Source organism: Schistocerca americana, chromosome 6, assembly GCF_021461395.2.
Source record: "Schistocerca americana isolate TAMUIC-IGC-003095 chromosome 6, iqSchAmer2.1, whole genome shotgun sequence".
Lineage (NCBI taxonomy): Eukaryota > Metazoa > Arthropoda > Insecta > Orthoptera > Acrididae > Schistocerca > Schistocerca americana.
Window position 1 is genome coordinate 119,717,560 of NC_060124.1, and position 15,924 is coordinate 119,733,483.

Consider the following 15,924-nt stretch of genomic DNA (forward strand, 5'->3'; position numbering starts at 1 on the left):
GATTAAGCACTCTACTCAGTTTTTGTTTACTGTCAGTAACCACAGTTATTTATCAGCTAACCATATTACACTGACTTTTTAATCTGTGAGAAACTCCTCCAACATTCAGATGGCTCATTGCTTCTTCATAGACAAAGTAAATATCAGTGATGACAATGAATGTACCATAAAGTAATTAAGAGCATATACATAAACTCAGAAATTGCCTTTATTGGAATGGAAGATTGTAGTAAATCCCCAATATTTCTTAAATTCTGTGTAGATGACAAGTTGATGCTATGGAAATTTTCCATAACGCGCAAGTTGCACAGTGTATACATAGTAGATATCTGTAAGATTTGCTGTGGATGTCATCTAAGAACTTAGAATACATCTTAATTTTTTTTATTTACCCTCAAGCATTATTTTTAATGCAGTCAGGCTTTATGCAGTATAGAATTGCATGTATTTTCTTCTTATCTGTGTTCAGCAACAGTCAGTTTGCTGAAAACCAATTATTAATGTTTAATAAAACTTCATTTACATTTTCACGTGTTCCAGTTTCTCCATTAGGCTTTATTATTATACTTACAATGTCAACAAAGAAAATTCTCTCTGCTTCTTGTCTATATAATGGCAAATCATTTATAAATATCAAGAACATGGGCAGACCAGTATTACTCCTCGTGGTACACCTGTTGTGCCTGTTCCCCATTCTGTTCTGAAGATGCTGTTTCATTGTGTACATTCCCTGGGTTTCTTAATGTAACACTCTGTAGTTAGATAGGATGCAAACCAGTTACCAGCAAGAACTCTGATACCATAAATTTGTGCTTCACTAAGATAATATTGTGAACTGCATAATCAAATAGTTTTGACACATCACAGAATGTATCAGTTGACAGTACTTCATCGTTTACATTTTGCCAGTCTGTTTACAGTGTTGAGCAGTGGAATCTACTGTGAAGATACCCTTTTGAAGTCCAAATCCAAACTATGGGTGTATCTTGTGTTGGTTGGATGTGTTACTGTTCTTATGTACATATTGTTTTCCACTACATTCAGCAAGGAGTTACATTATGAGATTGATGGGTAGTTATTAATTACACCAAGGACAGAACTTTACACACTGGAAATCTCAAATACATCAGGAATAATTTACATATGGCAAATACAAATGTTTTACCGAAGTTGTCTAAAAAAGTTTCTCTTGATAACTTATTTATTTTTCCTTTCAGGACAAGACAGCACCACTGACTGCTCTTATACAACTTCTCTATAATTCAGAGATGAACAGGAGAAGATTTGTAAAGGAAGATGGAGCAAATATTATATCAAAATTGTCGGAAAACTGGGAGAATTGCCCTGAGTTATTATGTACCATCTCATGCCTATTAAAATATTGTAGCCACAATAATTTCTCTGAAGTAAGGAAACCAAGTCCTCAAAAGTACCCAGAAGAAATGCTTGTGGGAAATAGGACTGTCCAATGTAGAACATCTCATCATAGTACAGGTCACTTATTGCATGAGGAAGAAAGCATGATGCAGAATAATGTACAAGGTCACTGTAGCTCTGATAAATTAGAAGGCATTCATGATAATAAGATATCTAAAAAACCTACTAGCACTCTCTTAAATGTCAGTGACTGTAAGAGTCCTGTGAACAGTAATCGCACCCTATTTAGAAGACTGCTTCCACCTTTTAAACCTGGACTTACATTTTACTTATTTACGGTTATGAAAAGTACTGAAAGAACTGCTGATGAGGGTACTACTGACATGCAGCACAAAGGGAGTATTTTAAAAAATAGACTGAAAGAAATTACAAAGAAAAGGAAAATTTATGATGGTGATAAATCAAATGGAGATTCACACAGTTCTACTTTAACACAAAATGGGACAAGCACACTAAATGGAATGTCAACAACAAAACGAAGAAAATGGTTAGATACTGTTTCAAACTCTTATCTACAAATGCCAGCAGGGCACCATTCAAAAAGTATAAGAGAAAGCTGGTTGCAGAAAATTGGCAGTTCAGCAAGCTGCATGCAAATGGAATCAGCAAAAGATGAAAGTAAATGGTACAGAAAGCTACTTGAAACAGCTTGTGTGAAGGGAAATGTGGAACATAAAGTACCTCCAGCAAGCAGATGGCCATACTTATTAGTAAAGGATTTACCAAAGGATATTCAATATTTAGTGGCTGGTGTAAACAAATTTGGCATGGATTTCAAGGTAAAAAGATTTGTAGTTCTATTCATTGATAAGAGATTTTTATCAGATATGTTTACATTTATACAAGTGTTTCTCAAGGGACTCAACAACTTTGAAAATTCACATAGATTTATTTATATGAATTACAAAATTGATTTTGGTGTCATTTTTTAGCAAAGTACCTGAAGTTTTATACTTTACAGCTAAACTGGTTGAATGTGAATTCCATTGGTTATGTGGCATACATTCTATCTTACGTAAAATTTCTTGCCAAACATTTTGCAGCATGTCAGTCATACTTGTTCAGTTGTGGCATAGAGTGTTGCTCCAAGTTCTGCCGGAGAAAGCAATAAGGGTGGCACAAACACAGTGTGGGAAGCACTTGCTGAAGATAATGAATGGAAAGACTTTTTTTTAATCTCTGGCTGAGCAGCCAAGATGTAACATAATTATTCTTTGCTAGTTTTAGTTTTGACGGTTCTCTGTTACTGATTACATTATCAAGTTGTTCAATTGGATTTTGGAGAGAAATAAATAGTTATAATGCCTACAATCGTCTTTCTGTGCAGTAGAGATAGCCCAATGAGCTGTCCCTGGAAGATGGTGATCTCGGAAGAGCAAGATGAAGCGGTAAATTTGAGCAAGTCACAAAATGAGAGAGTAACTTCGCCTTGCGAAGCTAAACAAGATCAGATAGAACAACAAATTTCATGGCTACAGGGAAGTCTAGAGAAACAAATGAAAGACTTGTAAATGAAAATTACAGTACAGGATGGCACGAGTTCACACTTAAAGACAGCATCAGCAGCAGCACATAATTCAGTCGCTGGCCCATGAATGAAGAGACAAGTTCCTACCGGAGAAACCTGAGCTGTTTCAATACAACACTGACTCTTATTTGTTAATAGTAGGTATTCCTTGGCAAAAACACATTGGTATTTGTACAGCCATGGCCATGTCAATGTATGGTCAATCAACGGGGTTGACAGCAGAAATGATGCTGGCATCAATTCCCAGGTGATATAATGATGCCATGTAATGCCCTGTACTTTACATCCCACAGTGCCTCACATAATAGCTTGAAGAGGTGAGGCTGGAGCATAGTCAAGATTACAACCAGTCAGACTCTGTTTAATGCTGAGTCCATGCCACATTCTAAAATAAGTCCTTGTTGGTGTTTACATAGCTTTGTGCAGATTCTCAGGCTAACCAAAACACACAAAGTAGCAACTTTGTGAAGCATCAGGTTCTGATCTCTCAGTCTAGCCACCACACCAACTGCTGCAAGTCATCTTTCTAGAATGTACATAATATTTACATCAAGCTGGAAATGGGCATCTTCCTTACTGAACTTGCGATCAAGGCACATCACTAAGTGTGACAAGCACTGGCATGTTGACAACGAAATGCTGTTTGCCGGTGTAGAGCTGTTACCTACCAGCACATCCTTGAGTGGTGCCTACAACTCCGCTGCTTCTGGTAGCTGATGTCTGTAAAAGTTGACAATCCCCAGGAATGTCCCTAATTGATGATAATTCGATGGCTATGGGATGCTTCCACTTTTTCTTTGATAGGACAGATATCAATGCTGAAATGTCATGCCCTAAGAATGTGACTTGCTTCTGCTGGAGGTTGCAGTTAGCTTTGTTTATTACTATCCGCACTTCCAGATTTTCTCAAACACTGTCTTGAAATGGTGTTCATGTAATTGGCCATCTGCAAAAATATTAGTATATCATCGAGGTATGCAAAGCCCAAATGTAGTCCCCTCAGTACTTTGTCAGTGACCTCTGCCAATAGTAGGCTGAGATTTTTTGCCTGAATGCAATGCGGAGACACTCCCAAGAGGCTGAAAGGGGTTATGACGGAGGTCTTGGAGACACCTGCTTAGGCCACCAGAATCTGATTTTCGGCCTTTTTGCAGTATACTATGCTGAGAACTGTGGCTCCGGCCAACACATTTGTAAAATCCCATAGATTGGGAACAGGATAGTGGTCAGGTATCGGCCTTACATTTAGCGCATAATAATCCCCACAGGGTCTCCAAGTACCGTCCTACTTCCTGACCAGGTGCAATGACAAAGCCCATGGGCTACCTAATCTCCATAGAATGCACACTTCCAACATGCTGTTAAACTTTGCTTTCACTTCTTCAAACTGCTCAGGTGCCAGTCTTTCCAGCCTTTGAAAATCCAGTTGACCTGCAGTAGTTTTAATGTGATTCGGTGTGTTGTGAAGTACCACATGGTCCAATACCGGCGAAAATACCGGCGAAACTGCATTATTATCTAAAGTGACAGCATTGCTTGCATCTCTGCCTACAGTGTCCATAGTTATTTCACTGTTTCATCTCATTTATGCTATGCTCAGCTTTAGCTGTAGCCCATGGTTGTGGATAAAGTCTGCTCTCAGTACTGGCTTGTGCAATTCTCCCAGTATGATCCTCCATCTGAATCTCTCGCTGAACCCGATGTCCAACAGTAACTTCTAGTTCACCATACGTCTTAACTAGCATGTTGTTGGCGCCCATTAGGTGATGTGCTGCACCCACTATTTCCTCTTTACTCTGTTTATATGGCTGCACACTGACACTTGAGCGCATATTGACTATGTAACATTGGTTTCTTCATTTATTTGTCTATTATGTAGAGGCGTCAGGACAATGTGAGTGGGCAAACGTTTTATTTTGTTGTTCAGTCCTGGCTAAACTCTCTCACATAATTGGCCCAATCACAGTGCAGGATCTTGTTCGTTACCTACAACCTCACCCTCAGCTACTATGGTTGTAGTGGCTGTCACTGCTTTTCAAAAAGTGGCCTGCTGTGCCTGTTGCAGGATTCCGAACTCTGATGGGAATGAGCAAGGCGAAGTGCTTCTTGTAGCTCGTACGCGAACCGTGTGTGGTATCAACATGTCTGTTCATCTCATACCCCTCCCCCCCCCCCCCCCCCCTCCCTCTGGTGCCTGCCTCTATCGTCCAGAGGACCCTGTTCCTTCACCATTAGTGTTGACAGCCGCTTCTGCATTCCCATCATTCTGTAACTTCAGATCACGGAACTGTGCAAAAATGTTCACTTTCAGCACTTGCCTCATAGCTGCAACTTTACCTTACTGTCGCTGTCCACACCTTGCATTATCACAGCCACATCCGCTTGTCCCACTACTGAGTGTATTTTGTCTGCCACTGACAGCAAAGAGTTGACGTTATAAAAGCTACATGTGATTATCACCGTTTTTACTAACAATGGCAGCTGTGTGAGGCATACATGCCTCAGTTTGTCATTCAACATCGTCGTCTCCTCTACGATACTTTGGACATGCCGCCAAGATTCCGAAGGTGTCCTATCGCCAATATGTTCTGAATACAGGACGTGCTGCATCTGTTGATCTATGAATTTGCATAGACACTGTACTACCATGTATCTCAAGTGTCAGTGCCCGTCCTGTGTGGGCAGTTTCAATACAACATCCGACAATGTCTCTACTGCTCACGCGTCCAAGCTGTTGAACCCACCACAAACTTAGTGTAATCTTCTGTAATGTCATTCTGCATGGGTGCCAGATCCACCATAGCAAACTATAGCGTTTGACTAAAGCAGTTTGCAAAATAAAAACTCTTGCCTTATATCTTCATGATAGAATGTACAAAACTGAGTAACTGCACCATCTTTGTTACATCAGTACTCATCTATTTAAAGAGCAAAGTAAGTGCACTCTTGGTTATGTTATAACAATGTTTCTTCAGTATTGGAAGTCATGGCTTCAGTTCTACTTTTTACTGTATAGGTGGACAACAGAAATTTTTAAGTTGTGTGGGTCACTCTTTTCTCCAAAACTGTTTGGACCCTGTCTCTAGCCATGTGTAGTAAAAGAGACTCACCAGTTATGTGGTGTTTTCCTTCCTTTGCAGTCATAAAACTAGCCAGGTCCATACCTTTTGTTAAGTTAGCGTCAGTCTTAATAAAATGTGTCATGCATTTGGATTCTTTTTTTACAAAATGTAGATTCCGTTTAAAAAAGTCATAAGTTTACAAAATAACTCAGAGTGCTTTTTAATTAAGAAAGCATTTCTAAATTTACAACACATTGGGAATTTGGGTTATCACTGGTTTCTGCACCGGTCTTTACTGTAAAGCCAAATTGTAAGTAGCATACAACATACTTGCAGTCAGGTGCTGGCTTAAGTTTCTTAACTGCATCCTTGAAGGTAGAAAGAACTTCCTGGCTTAAAAATCACTTTATGGTTGATTTAAAATACACTCCTGGAAATGGAAAAAAGAACACATTGACACCGGTGTGTCAGACCCACCATACTTGCTCCGGACACTGCGAGAGGGCTGTACAAGCAATGATCACACGCACGGCACAGTGGACACACCAGGAACCGCGGTGTTGGCCGTCGAATGGCGCTAGCTGCTCAGCATTTGTGCACCGCCGCCGTCAGTGTCAGCCAGTTTGCCGTGGCATACGGAGCTCCATCGCAGTCTTTAACACTGGTAGCATGCCGCGACAGTGTGGACGTGAACCGTATGTGCAGTTGACGGACTTTGAGCGAGGGCGTATAGTGGGCATGCGGGAGGCCGGGTGGACGTACCGCCGAATTGCTCAACACGTGGGGCGTGAGGTCTCCACAGTACATCGATGTTGTCGCCAGTGGTTGGCGGAAGGTGCACGTGCCCGTCGACCTGGGACCGGACCGCAGCGATGCGCGGATGCACGCCAAGACCGTAGGATCCTACGCAGTGCCGTAGGGGACCGCACCGCCACTTCCCAGCAAATTAGGGACACTGTTGCTCCTGGGGTATCGGCGAGGACCATTCGCAACCGTCTCCATGAAGCTGGGCTACGGTCCCGCACACCGTTAGGCCGTCTTCCGCTCACGCCCCAACATCGTGCAGCCCGCCTCCAGTGGTGTCGCGACAGGCGTGAATGGAGGGACGAATGGAGACGTGTCATCTTCAGCGATGAGAGTCGCTTCTGGCTTGGTGCCAATGATGGTCGTATGCGTGTTTGGCGCCGTGCAGGTGAGCGCCACAATCAGGACTGCATACGACCGAGGCACACAGGGCCAACACCCGGCATCATGGTGTGGGGAGCGATCTCCTACACTGGCCGTACACCACTGGTGATCGTCGAGGGGACACTGAATAGTGCACGGTACATCCAAACCGTCATCGAACCCATCGTTCTACCATTCCTAGACCGGCAAGGGAACTTGCTGTTCCAACAGGACAATGCACGTCCGCATGTATCCCGTGCCACCCAACGTGCTCTAGAAGGTGTAAGTCAACTACCCTGGCCAGCAAGATCTCCGGATCTGTCCCCCATTGAGCATGTTTGGGACTGGATGAAGCGTCGTCTCACGCGGTCTGCACGTCCAGCACGAACGCTGGTCCAACTGAGGCGCCAGGTGGAAATGGCATGGCAAGCCGTTCCACAGGACTACATCCAGCATCTCTACGATCGTCTCCATGGGAGAATAGCAGCCTGCATTGCTGCGAAAGGTGGATATACACTGTACTAGTGCCGACATTGTGCATGCTCTGTTGCCTGTGTCTATGTGCCTGTGGTTCTGTCAGTGTGATCATGTGATGTATCTGACCCCAGGAATGTGTCAGTAAAGTTTCCCCTTCCTGGGACAATGAATTCACGGTGTTCTTATTTCAATTTCCAGGAGTGTACAATCATGTATAAGTTATTCAGTCAAGTTGAACTTCACATCACAATTATAGTAGTCAAGAATCAGCTCGATGTAATACACACACTCCGATTCCAGATGCAGGTTTTCTTTATATCATGATGCCATTGAACGTAGAGTGCATAAATTGACAGCAGCTGCAAAGCACCAAGAAAATGACAACTAATCAAGGGAGTCTTCCTATGCCCTGAGTAGGGCCTGAAACAAATGTTCTGCGGTGAACCCATTTTCTTTTATTTTATACAGATGCTACTTTTATCAAACAGTTTTCTTGCCATCATTTTACTTCAAATGAGAGAATAATTTTACTTATATTGGTATGTGTTGTATTTACTTGTACGCATACCACCTGAAATGTTCTTATGTACCACCATTGTTACATGTACCACCTGAAAAGTCCTTGGGTATGTAAAGATGCTCCCTTAATTTTCAACATTGCAAATTTTTAATTTTAAATGACATTGCTATTAAGTATGAATCACTGTATACGCGATGTTCATAGATAAAGTTCAAGAGAGGAATCTTCACACACATTGTTAATTATTTACTTAACTTGCACATGGCATCAGTGTCTGGGGGCAGTGATAATTGCATAGTCTTATACAATTCATTAGGGCCTGGGTTGTTAAAATGATATGGCAGAAGCTTAGTAACTTGCTTCCAGGTTAAGATGTTTTATTTCCATTAACAAGAATCAACCATAGTCACAAACATTGTCAATAATTGCAAGGCAATTATAAACTCAGAGTGCACATAAAAGTTAAAGACTTTCACATTGTGTTCACTGTCTCCAGTACGGAATGAATCTAATGCAACTGTTGCCGAGCAAGAGTAGGTATACATTGTGGATTGTTCTGGTAGCTTCCATGAAGTTCTGATTATCAAGTTAGTGCCTAGGTAACTTCTGTTTGTAAATTTTATCGTATTTTCAATTTAAAGTTTCTATTTCCCAAATGTAAATTCTTTTAGAGATTTATAAAATTAACAGGTAATAACAGTATTGCAAAATTAGAGTAAATATTTATAAAGTTATTGGTTTTATTTTAAGTTGATACCTTAATCAGATATCAGTTGTAAATCTATAACAGTATAAATAATATTATGAGAAGGAAAGTTGTTACTCACCACACACTGTGAGCAGCAGCACCAGTGCATGATGGGAGTGGCGACTGGGAGTGGGGGTGGGGGTAAGGAAGAGGCCAGGAGGGGGAGGGGATAGTATGGTGGGGGTGGCAGACAGTGAAGTACTGCAGGTTAGACAGTGGGCTGGGGAGAGGTGGGGAGGGGGTGGGGGGAAGTAGCGGAAAAGGAGAGAAATAAAATAAAAAGGCTGGGGTGTGGTGGTGGAATGACGGCTGTGTAGTGCTGGAATGGGAAGAGGCTGAACGGGCAAAGACAGCGCGACTAATGAAGGTTGAGGTCAGGGGGGTTATGGGAACGTAGGATGTATTGCAGGGAAAGTTCACACCTGTGCAATTCAGAAAAGCTGGTGTTGGTGGGAAGGATCCATATGGCACAGGCTGTGAAGGATTTCATGTTTGGCAGCGTGTTCAGCAACAGGGTGGTCTACTTCTTTCTTGGCCACAGTTTGTTGGTGGCTGTTCACGCATACAGGTAGCTTGTCGGTTGTCGTGCCTACACAGAATGCAGCAGTGGTTGCAGCTTAGCTTGTAGACCACATGACTGGTTTCACAGGTAGCCCTGCCTTTGATGTGATAGGTGATGTTAGTGACTGGACTGGATTAGGTGGTGGTGGTGGGAGGATGTATGGGACAAGTCTTGCCTCTAGGTCTATTACAGGGGTATGAGCCATGAGGTAAGGGATTGGGAGCAGGGGTTGTGTAAGGATGGACTAGTATATTGTGTAGGTTCAGTGGAAGGCAGAATCCCTCTGTGGGAGGGGTGGAAAGGATAGTGGGCGGGACATTTCTCATTTCAGGGCATGACGAGAAGTAAAACCCTGGTGGAGAATGTAATTCAGTTGCTCCAGTCCTGCATGGTACTAAGTTACGAAGGGAATGCTCCTCTGTGGCCAGACAGTGGGACTTCGGGAGGTGGTAGGAGACTGGAAAGATAAGGCACATGAGATTTGTTTTTGTACAAGGTTGGGAGGATAATTACAGTCAGTAAAGGCTTGAGTGGGACTCTCGGAATATTTTGTGAGGGACCTCTTGTCACTGCACGTGCGACAACCATGGTGGCTAGGCTGTATGGAAAGGACGTCATGGTATGGAATGGTCGGCAGCTGTCGCAGTGGATGTATTGCTGGTGGTTAGCATATTTGATATGGACGGAGGTACTAGTGTAGCCATCTGGGAAGGTGGCTGGTCATACTGAAAGGGTTGGGTGTGACCAGGTGAAGCAAATGGGGGAGAAGCTTTTGAGGTTCTGAAGGAATGTGAATAGGGTCCTCACCCTCAATCCAGATAGCAAAGATGTCATCAGTGAATCAGAACCAGGTGAGGGGTTTAGGATTCTGGGTAGATGGCCCATGAATAGGTTGGCATAGGATGAGGATGGTGCCATGTGGGTGCTCATAGCTGCACCCTGGATTTGTTTGTACGTAATGCCTTCAAAGGAGAAGTAATTGTGGGTGAGGATATAGTTGGTCATGAGACTAGGAAGAAGGTTGTTGGTTTGGAATCAGTAGGGCGATGGGAAAGGTAGTGCTCAATAGCGGTAAGGCCATGGGCATTTGGAATGTTAGTGTACAGGGAGGTGGCATCAATAATGAAGAGCAGGGCACTGTATGGTAAAGCGACAGGAACTGTGGAGAGTCGGTGCAGGAAATGGTTGGTATCTTTTATTTACTGTAGGAGGGTAGGTTCAGGGTAACAGCTTGAAGGTGTTGGTGTATGAGAGCAAAGATTCTCTGTGCAATGGAATGAAGCAGTGTGCTTTGTATCTGAGTCAACAAAACAGAGTATGGCAAATGCATGACTCCTTGCAACCCTAAGCTGGACACACTTTTGGCATTGGTGGTAGACGTGGGTCAAAGTACTGTTGGCGCAGTACTGCAATAATGGTCAGATGATTGGTGCATGGCGCGCATATGACCACTAGCTCCTGGCCAAGTACAAGGCAGTAAAATACTTCCTGCCACAAATAGAACAAAGGATGTTCATGAGCTACACAGATCACAACTCACCGACCTACAATTTCAAACTGAATACTGTCAACTGCTCTCCCTGCCAGTGCAACCATCTGGAATTTATGTCAATTTAGCATGGTCATAAAGCACATTTCTGGCATTGACAATTTGGTGGCCAAATGCATTTCATGTATCAGCAGCATGTTGCAACCAACAGTGTTCTTAGAATTGGGCAAGGCACAGCAGGATGACCAAGAGCTCCAGTTCTTCATTGACACTACCACTTCGGCATTAAAATTGCAAGTGGTCAACATTCCCAGCAAAGTGGTTCAATTGTGTTGTGACATTTCACAGGAAAGAAAACGACCATTCCTACTGACTGCATTTTGGGGTCAAGTCTTTGACAGGTTCTGCAATCTGTGCCATGTACATATCCTTTATGGTGTTCCAGATGCAGCCTCTCATTTTGCACATGTGCACCTCGATGTGGTAGGACTGCTTCCTCTGTCAAACAGTCAATGACATCTGTCCACAATGATTGATCATTTTATTGTGCTGGCCCGAGTCCACACTGGTGGACAACGTCACTACAGAGACTTTCTTCTTATTATTATTCTTATTCCATTGGCATTACATCCCGGGACGGGAATTGGCCTCCTCAATAATTTTCTGCCATTCCTCTCTGGACTTTGCTGTGGACTTCTAGTTACAGCAACCGACTCTGGCAGCGTCCTCTCCAACCTCGTCACTCCATCTCAACCTAGGTCATCCTCTTGCTCTTCTTCCTCCAGGTTCACTGCAGCAGGCTTTCCTTGCGGGATCTGTCTCCAGTCGCATTACATGTCCAGCCCATTTCAGTCTACACAGCTTTATGAACTTTACCACATCATCCTCCTTGTAGTGGTCATAAAATTTGTCATTTCTTTGCCCTCTCCAGATCCCATTTTCATAGATCCAAAAATCTTCCTCAGTATACTTCTTTCATGTGATCTCAGTTTTTTTTTCACCCTGCCTTGTAATTGTCCATATTTCTGAGCCATAAGTAAGTACTGGGCATATCAGCATTTTGTAAAGTTGGCACTTACCTCATGATATAAGCTTGGATTTAAAATGTCGCAACATTCCAAAGTAGCATTTGTTAGAAGCACTTATGTGAGCCATAATTTCAGTAAAGCTGGTGCCATTTGCTTCTATCTTTGAACCCAGATGGTGAAACATTCCACTCGCTCAAATGTCATTCCATCAAGGGTCATTGTGGACTGTAAGGGTTGGTTAGTGTCATTATACATATAGTTTGTCTTTCCATCATTAATTCTCAGGCCCATCTTCTCTGTGCTCAGTCTTAGAGCTGAAAATGCACTTTGTAGATCTCTAAGTGTTCTGCTCATTAAATCCAAATCATACATACAGACTTATAGTAGATAGTTCCTCTTGTCTGGATACCCGATTCACATACTAGTTTTTCAAGTGCCAGGTTGAAAAGTAGGTAGGAAAGCCCATCTCCTTGCCTTAGCTCAGTTCATGTGGGAAACTGAGGTGATGGCCTTGACCGAACTTGCATGGTACACTGGGGATACTTTAGGGTGACCTCTATTAAACGCACCAATTTTCCAGGTTCTCAAAATTCCCACATTGCCTCAGAAAGTTTGGCCCGGTTTATCATGTCATATGCAGATTTAAAGTCAATGAAAAGATGGTGCACACCAACATTGAATTCATTGGTCTTTTCTACTATTCGTTGGAGAGTAAATACCTGGTTTACAGTTGACTTTCCTGGTCTGAACCTGCATTGATAGCTTCCAATAATATCTTCTGCTGTAAGTGAAAGTCTGCTAAACAGGATATTTGATAGTACTTTATATATAATATTTAAAAGTGTTGTGCCTCTGTAGTTGCTGCATTCAAATAGATCTCCTTTCTTATGCACCAGACAGACTATCCCTACATTCCATTCTTATGGTAACTCTTCCTTTTCCCAAATGAGGCACACAATCTTGTAGATCCTACGATTTAGTTCAACTCCTCCAGCTTTCAATAGTTCAGATGCTATATTGTCAGTCCTTGGTGCTTTATTGTTCTTCAGTTGGGCAATTGCTTTGTTCCCTTCTCCTTGGGAAGGGGGAGGTACTATGGCATCATCTTCTGGAGTGACTGGGATATCTTCAATAGGGGATGCTGAAGCATCCAACAGTTCACTGAAATATTCTACCCAAAGCTCCAATACCTCTTGGTTAGTTAGTAGTGTCCCATTTTTGCTTTTACACAGGTTGATGCACGGCCTAAATGCTCTTCTTTCACTATTAATTTTCTGATAAAATTTTCTAACATCATTTGTTTTTCGAATTGTCTCCAGTTCTTCAGTCTGCTTTCTTTCCCATTCCCTTTTCTTTCTCTGATGCAGTTTCTTCTCCTTTTCCCTTTTATCTCGATAATTTCTTACTGCTAAACGAGTATATGATTTCTCAGGCATTTTCCTGTAAGTCAGACTTTTCTCCTGACTTATTCTCTTACATTCTTCATCAAACCAGGAATTCCTCATTTGTTTTCCTTCTTTCCCTAGCACTTCTGCTGCTTTAATGACTGCATCCCTGCAAGCGTTCCATTCCTGATCCAGGTTATCAGTTACACTAGGGTTGTATAATGTGAGATTCTCGGCAACCTTCTCAGAGTACGTTTTAGAGATGTCTTCATTTTTTAACTTCGATACCATATACGTACTTTGAGGTATTCCTTTGACTTTTCTTGCACTGGATATCTAGTAACTTTAAGAAATGCCTGCCATCAATAATTATGTGACCAATTTGGTTGAAGGTCCCCTGGCCAGGGCTACACCATGTTGCTTTATGAAACCTTTTGTGAGGGAACATTGTGCTATCTATGCGACAGTGCAAACTGAATGACTCTGTGCCCATTGTCATTTGTGTGTTCATGGAGGCTGTGCTTTCCTATTGCTGGGAGGTAATGTTCTTCTTTATCCATCTGTGCATTGAGGTGTCCAATAATTATTTTAGTGACACACACAGCGCATCTGTCATAAGTTCTCTCGAGGCTCTCAAAGAAGGTGTCTATCCTGGTCGTCTGATACTTCTGTCGGTGCATGTACATTGATCAATGAGTAGTTTGAGAATCGGGTCTTCAATCCCATATGTGAGATCCTAGATGTTATTCCAGTGAATCCAGTCACTAGATGATTAAATTTTTGTCTTACTGCGAACTCCGTACCAAATTCATGGTGGCTCTCTGAACCATGGTAGAAAATTATCCAGCTTCCCATATCAAGCACTCCATGTCCAGTCCATTGTATTTCATGTAGGGCAATTATGCCTGCCTTGGTTTTATTGAGTTGATCTAGCAGTGACCTCAGGGCCCACACCTTGTACAGCGATTGTACATTCCAGGTTCCAATACACGCATCATTTTTTCGTTTTTGTTTGCCTTTGACAGTGCCATGTCGTCGTCCATAAATCCGTCCGGCTTCTTTACTCTGAGGTTTCTGAACAAGATATTATATTAGTTTTTTTTATTTATTTATTTACAGGAAGGGGTTGTTAGCCGCTTGCCTAACCCCAAACTTGGATGACCAGGATTTGTATGGGGTTTACTCCTTTAGGGAAGCTGGCTTCACTATGCCTATAGAGGCCTGCCTGCTCTATGTTGTGGGACACACTTTGTCTGGCTCCTTTGTCAAGACCACTCTGGATTGGGTGACCCTACCAGTAGCTATGCTACCACCGACACAGCTCTTGACTTCATCGGAGCATGCAAACCCTCCCGCCTGGCACTGAAAGTACCTTCGATAAGGCGGTGTTCCTTGGTAAGGGCTGCAGAGACTTTAGCCTCTGCATTTGCACTGACTTGGCTACCTAGGATTGGCTGCTCGTTACACATAAACAGTTACCACGACGGGCAGTTCAAATCGGATTTATTGGCAAGCTGGCAAGGTTCTGTGCGTATGTACAGCAAAGGACTACCAGTACCACAACACCAGTAATAGAATGACCGAAAGATGGCATTGTTCCCTGTAGGTGGTACTAATATGCCATTGAACACCCTGGACTTCCACCCTTCTGATAAACCTCCTAGGTCTTTGAACAACATATAAGCAGGACTTGGACTCCTTGGCTGTGGAATTCGTCTATGGTGAACCATTGCATCTTCCCTCAGAATTTATCAGAACCAGCTCGATCCAATCAGCAATGCAAGATCAACCAGAATTCCTTTGGCAATTAAGGGACCACATCACTTGAATACGACCTCCCACAGTCTCCAGACATGGTAAGCCCACCACCTACACATCCTGTGACTTAGAAAGCTGCTTGCACATGATGCTCCAAATGGATAATGTCAGGCCACCACTGCAACCATTGTACTCTGCCCCATACTATGTTCTACAAAGAAGGAAGCAGTCAGAAACACAAACTAAAACTTTGCATCAAAACAAGTGTTCAGTTCCTAGTGCTGTGAAATGTGGAAAAAACCCCAAGTGGCAACTATAAGAAGAAGAACGGCACCAAAAATGGAATAGGAATGTAATATGTTGATAATCGTCCACACAACCTGCCACTGAAGATGCCTTGCAAAGAATAAAGGCGAGACACTTATGGCACGAAAATTGTGTTTCATTCAGTAGTAGTCAGATGGTCCAAAAAGTAAAAATTATCAATATACTGTAATAACATAGTAATTTTATTAGTGACATCTGTGTTCTTTACCTGTGTCTGAAGCATTTAGTATTTTACCTGTAGCTTCAGTTATAGAATTCTGGAACATTTTCTCAAATGCTGCTATGTGTAGTTCATCTACATCTACATTTATACTCCGCAAGCCACCCAACGGTGTGTGGCGGAGGGCACTTTACGTGCCACTGTCATTACCTCCCTTTTCTGTTCCAGTCGCGTATGGTTCGCGGGAAGAACGACTGTCTGAAAGCCTCCGTGCGC

General features: G+C 42.6%; 1 protein-coding gene across 1 annotated transcript in view; it reads left to right on the forward strand.

Moving 5' to 3' along the window:
- Positions 1-15,924, forward strand: part of LOC124619656 — a 103,316-nt gene that overhangs the window by 70,804 nt on the left and 16,588 nt on the right. The window contains exon 6 of the mRNA XM_047146188.1: positions 1,218-2,216. Coding sequence (XP_047002144.1) covers positions 1,218-2,216 — 999 coding nt within the window. The remainder of the gene's footprint in view (positions 1-1,217; positions 2,217-15,924) is intronic.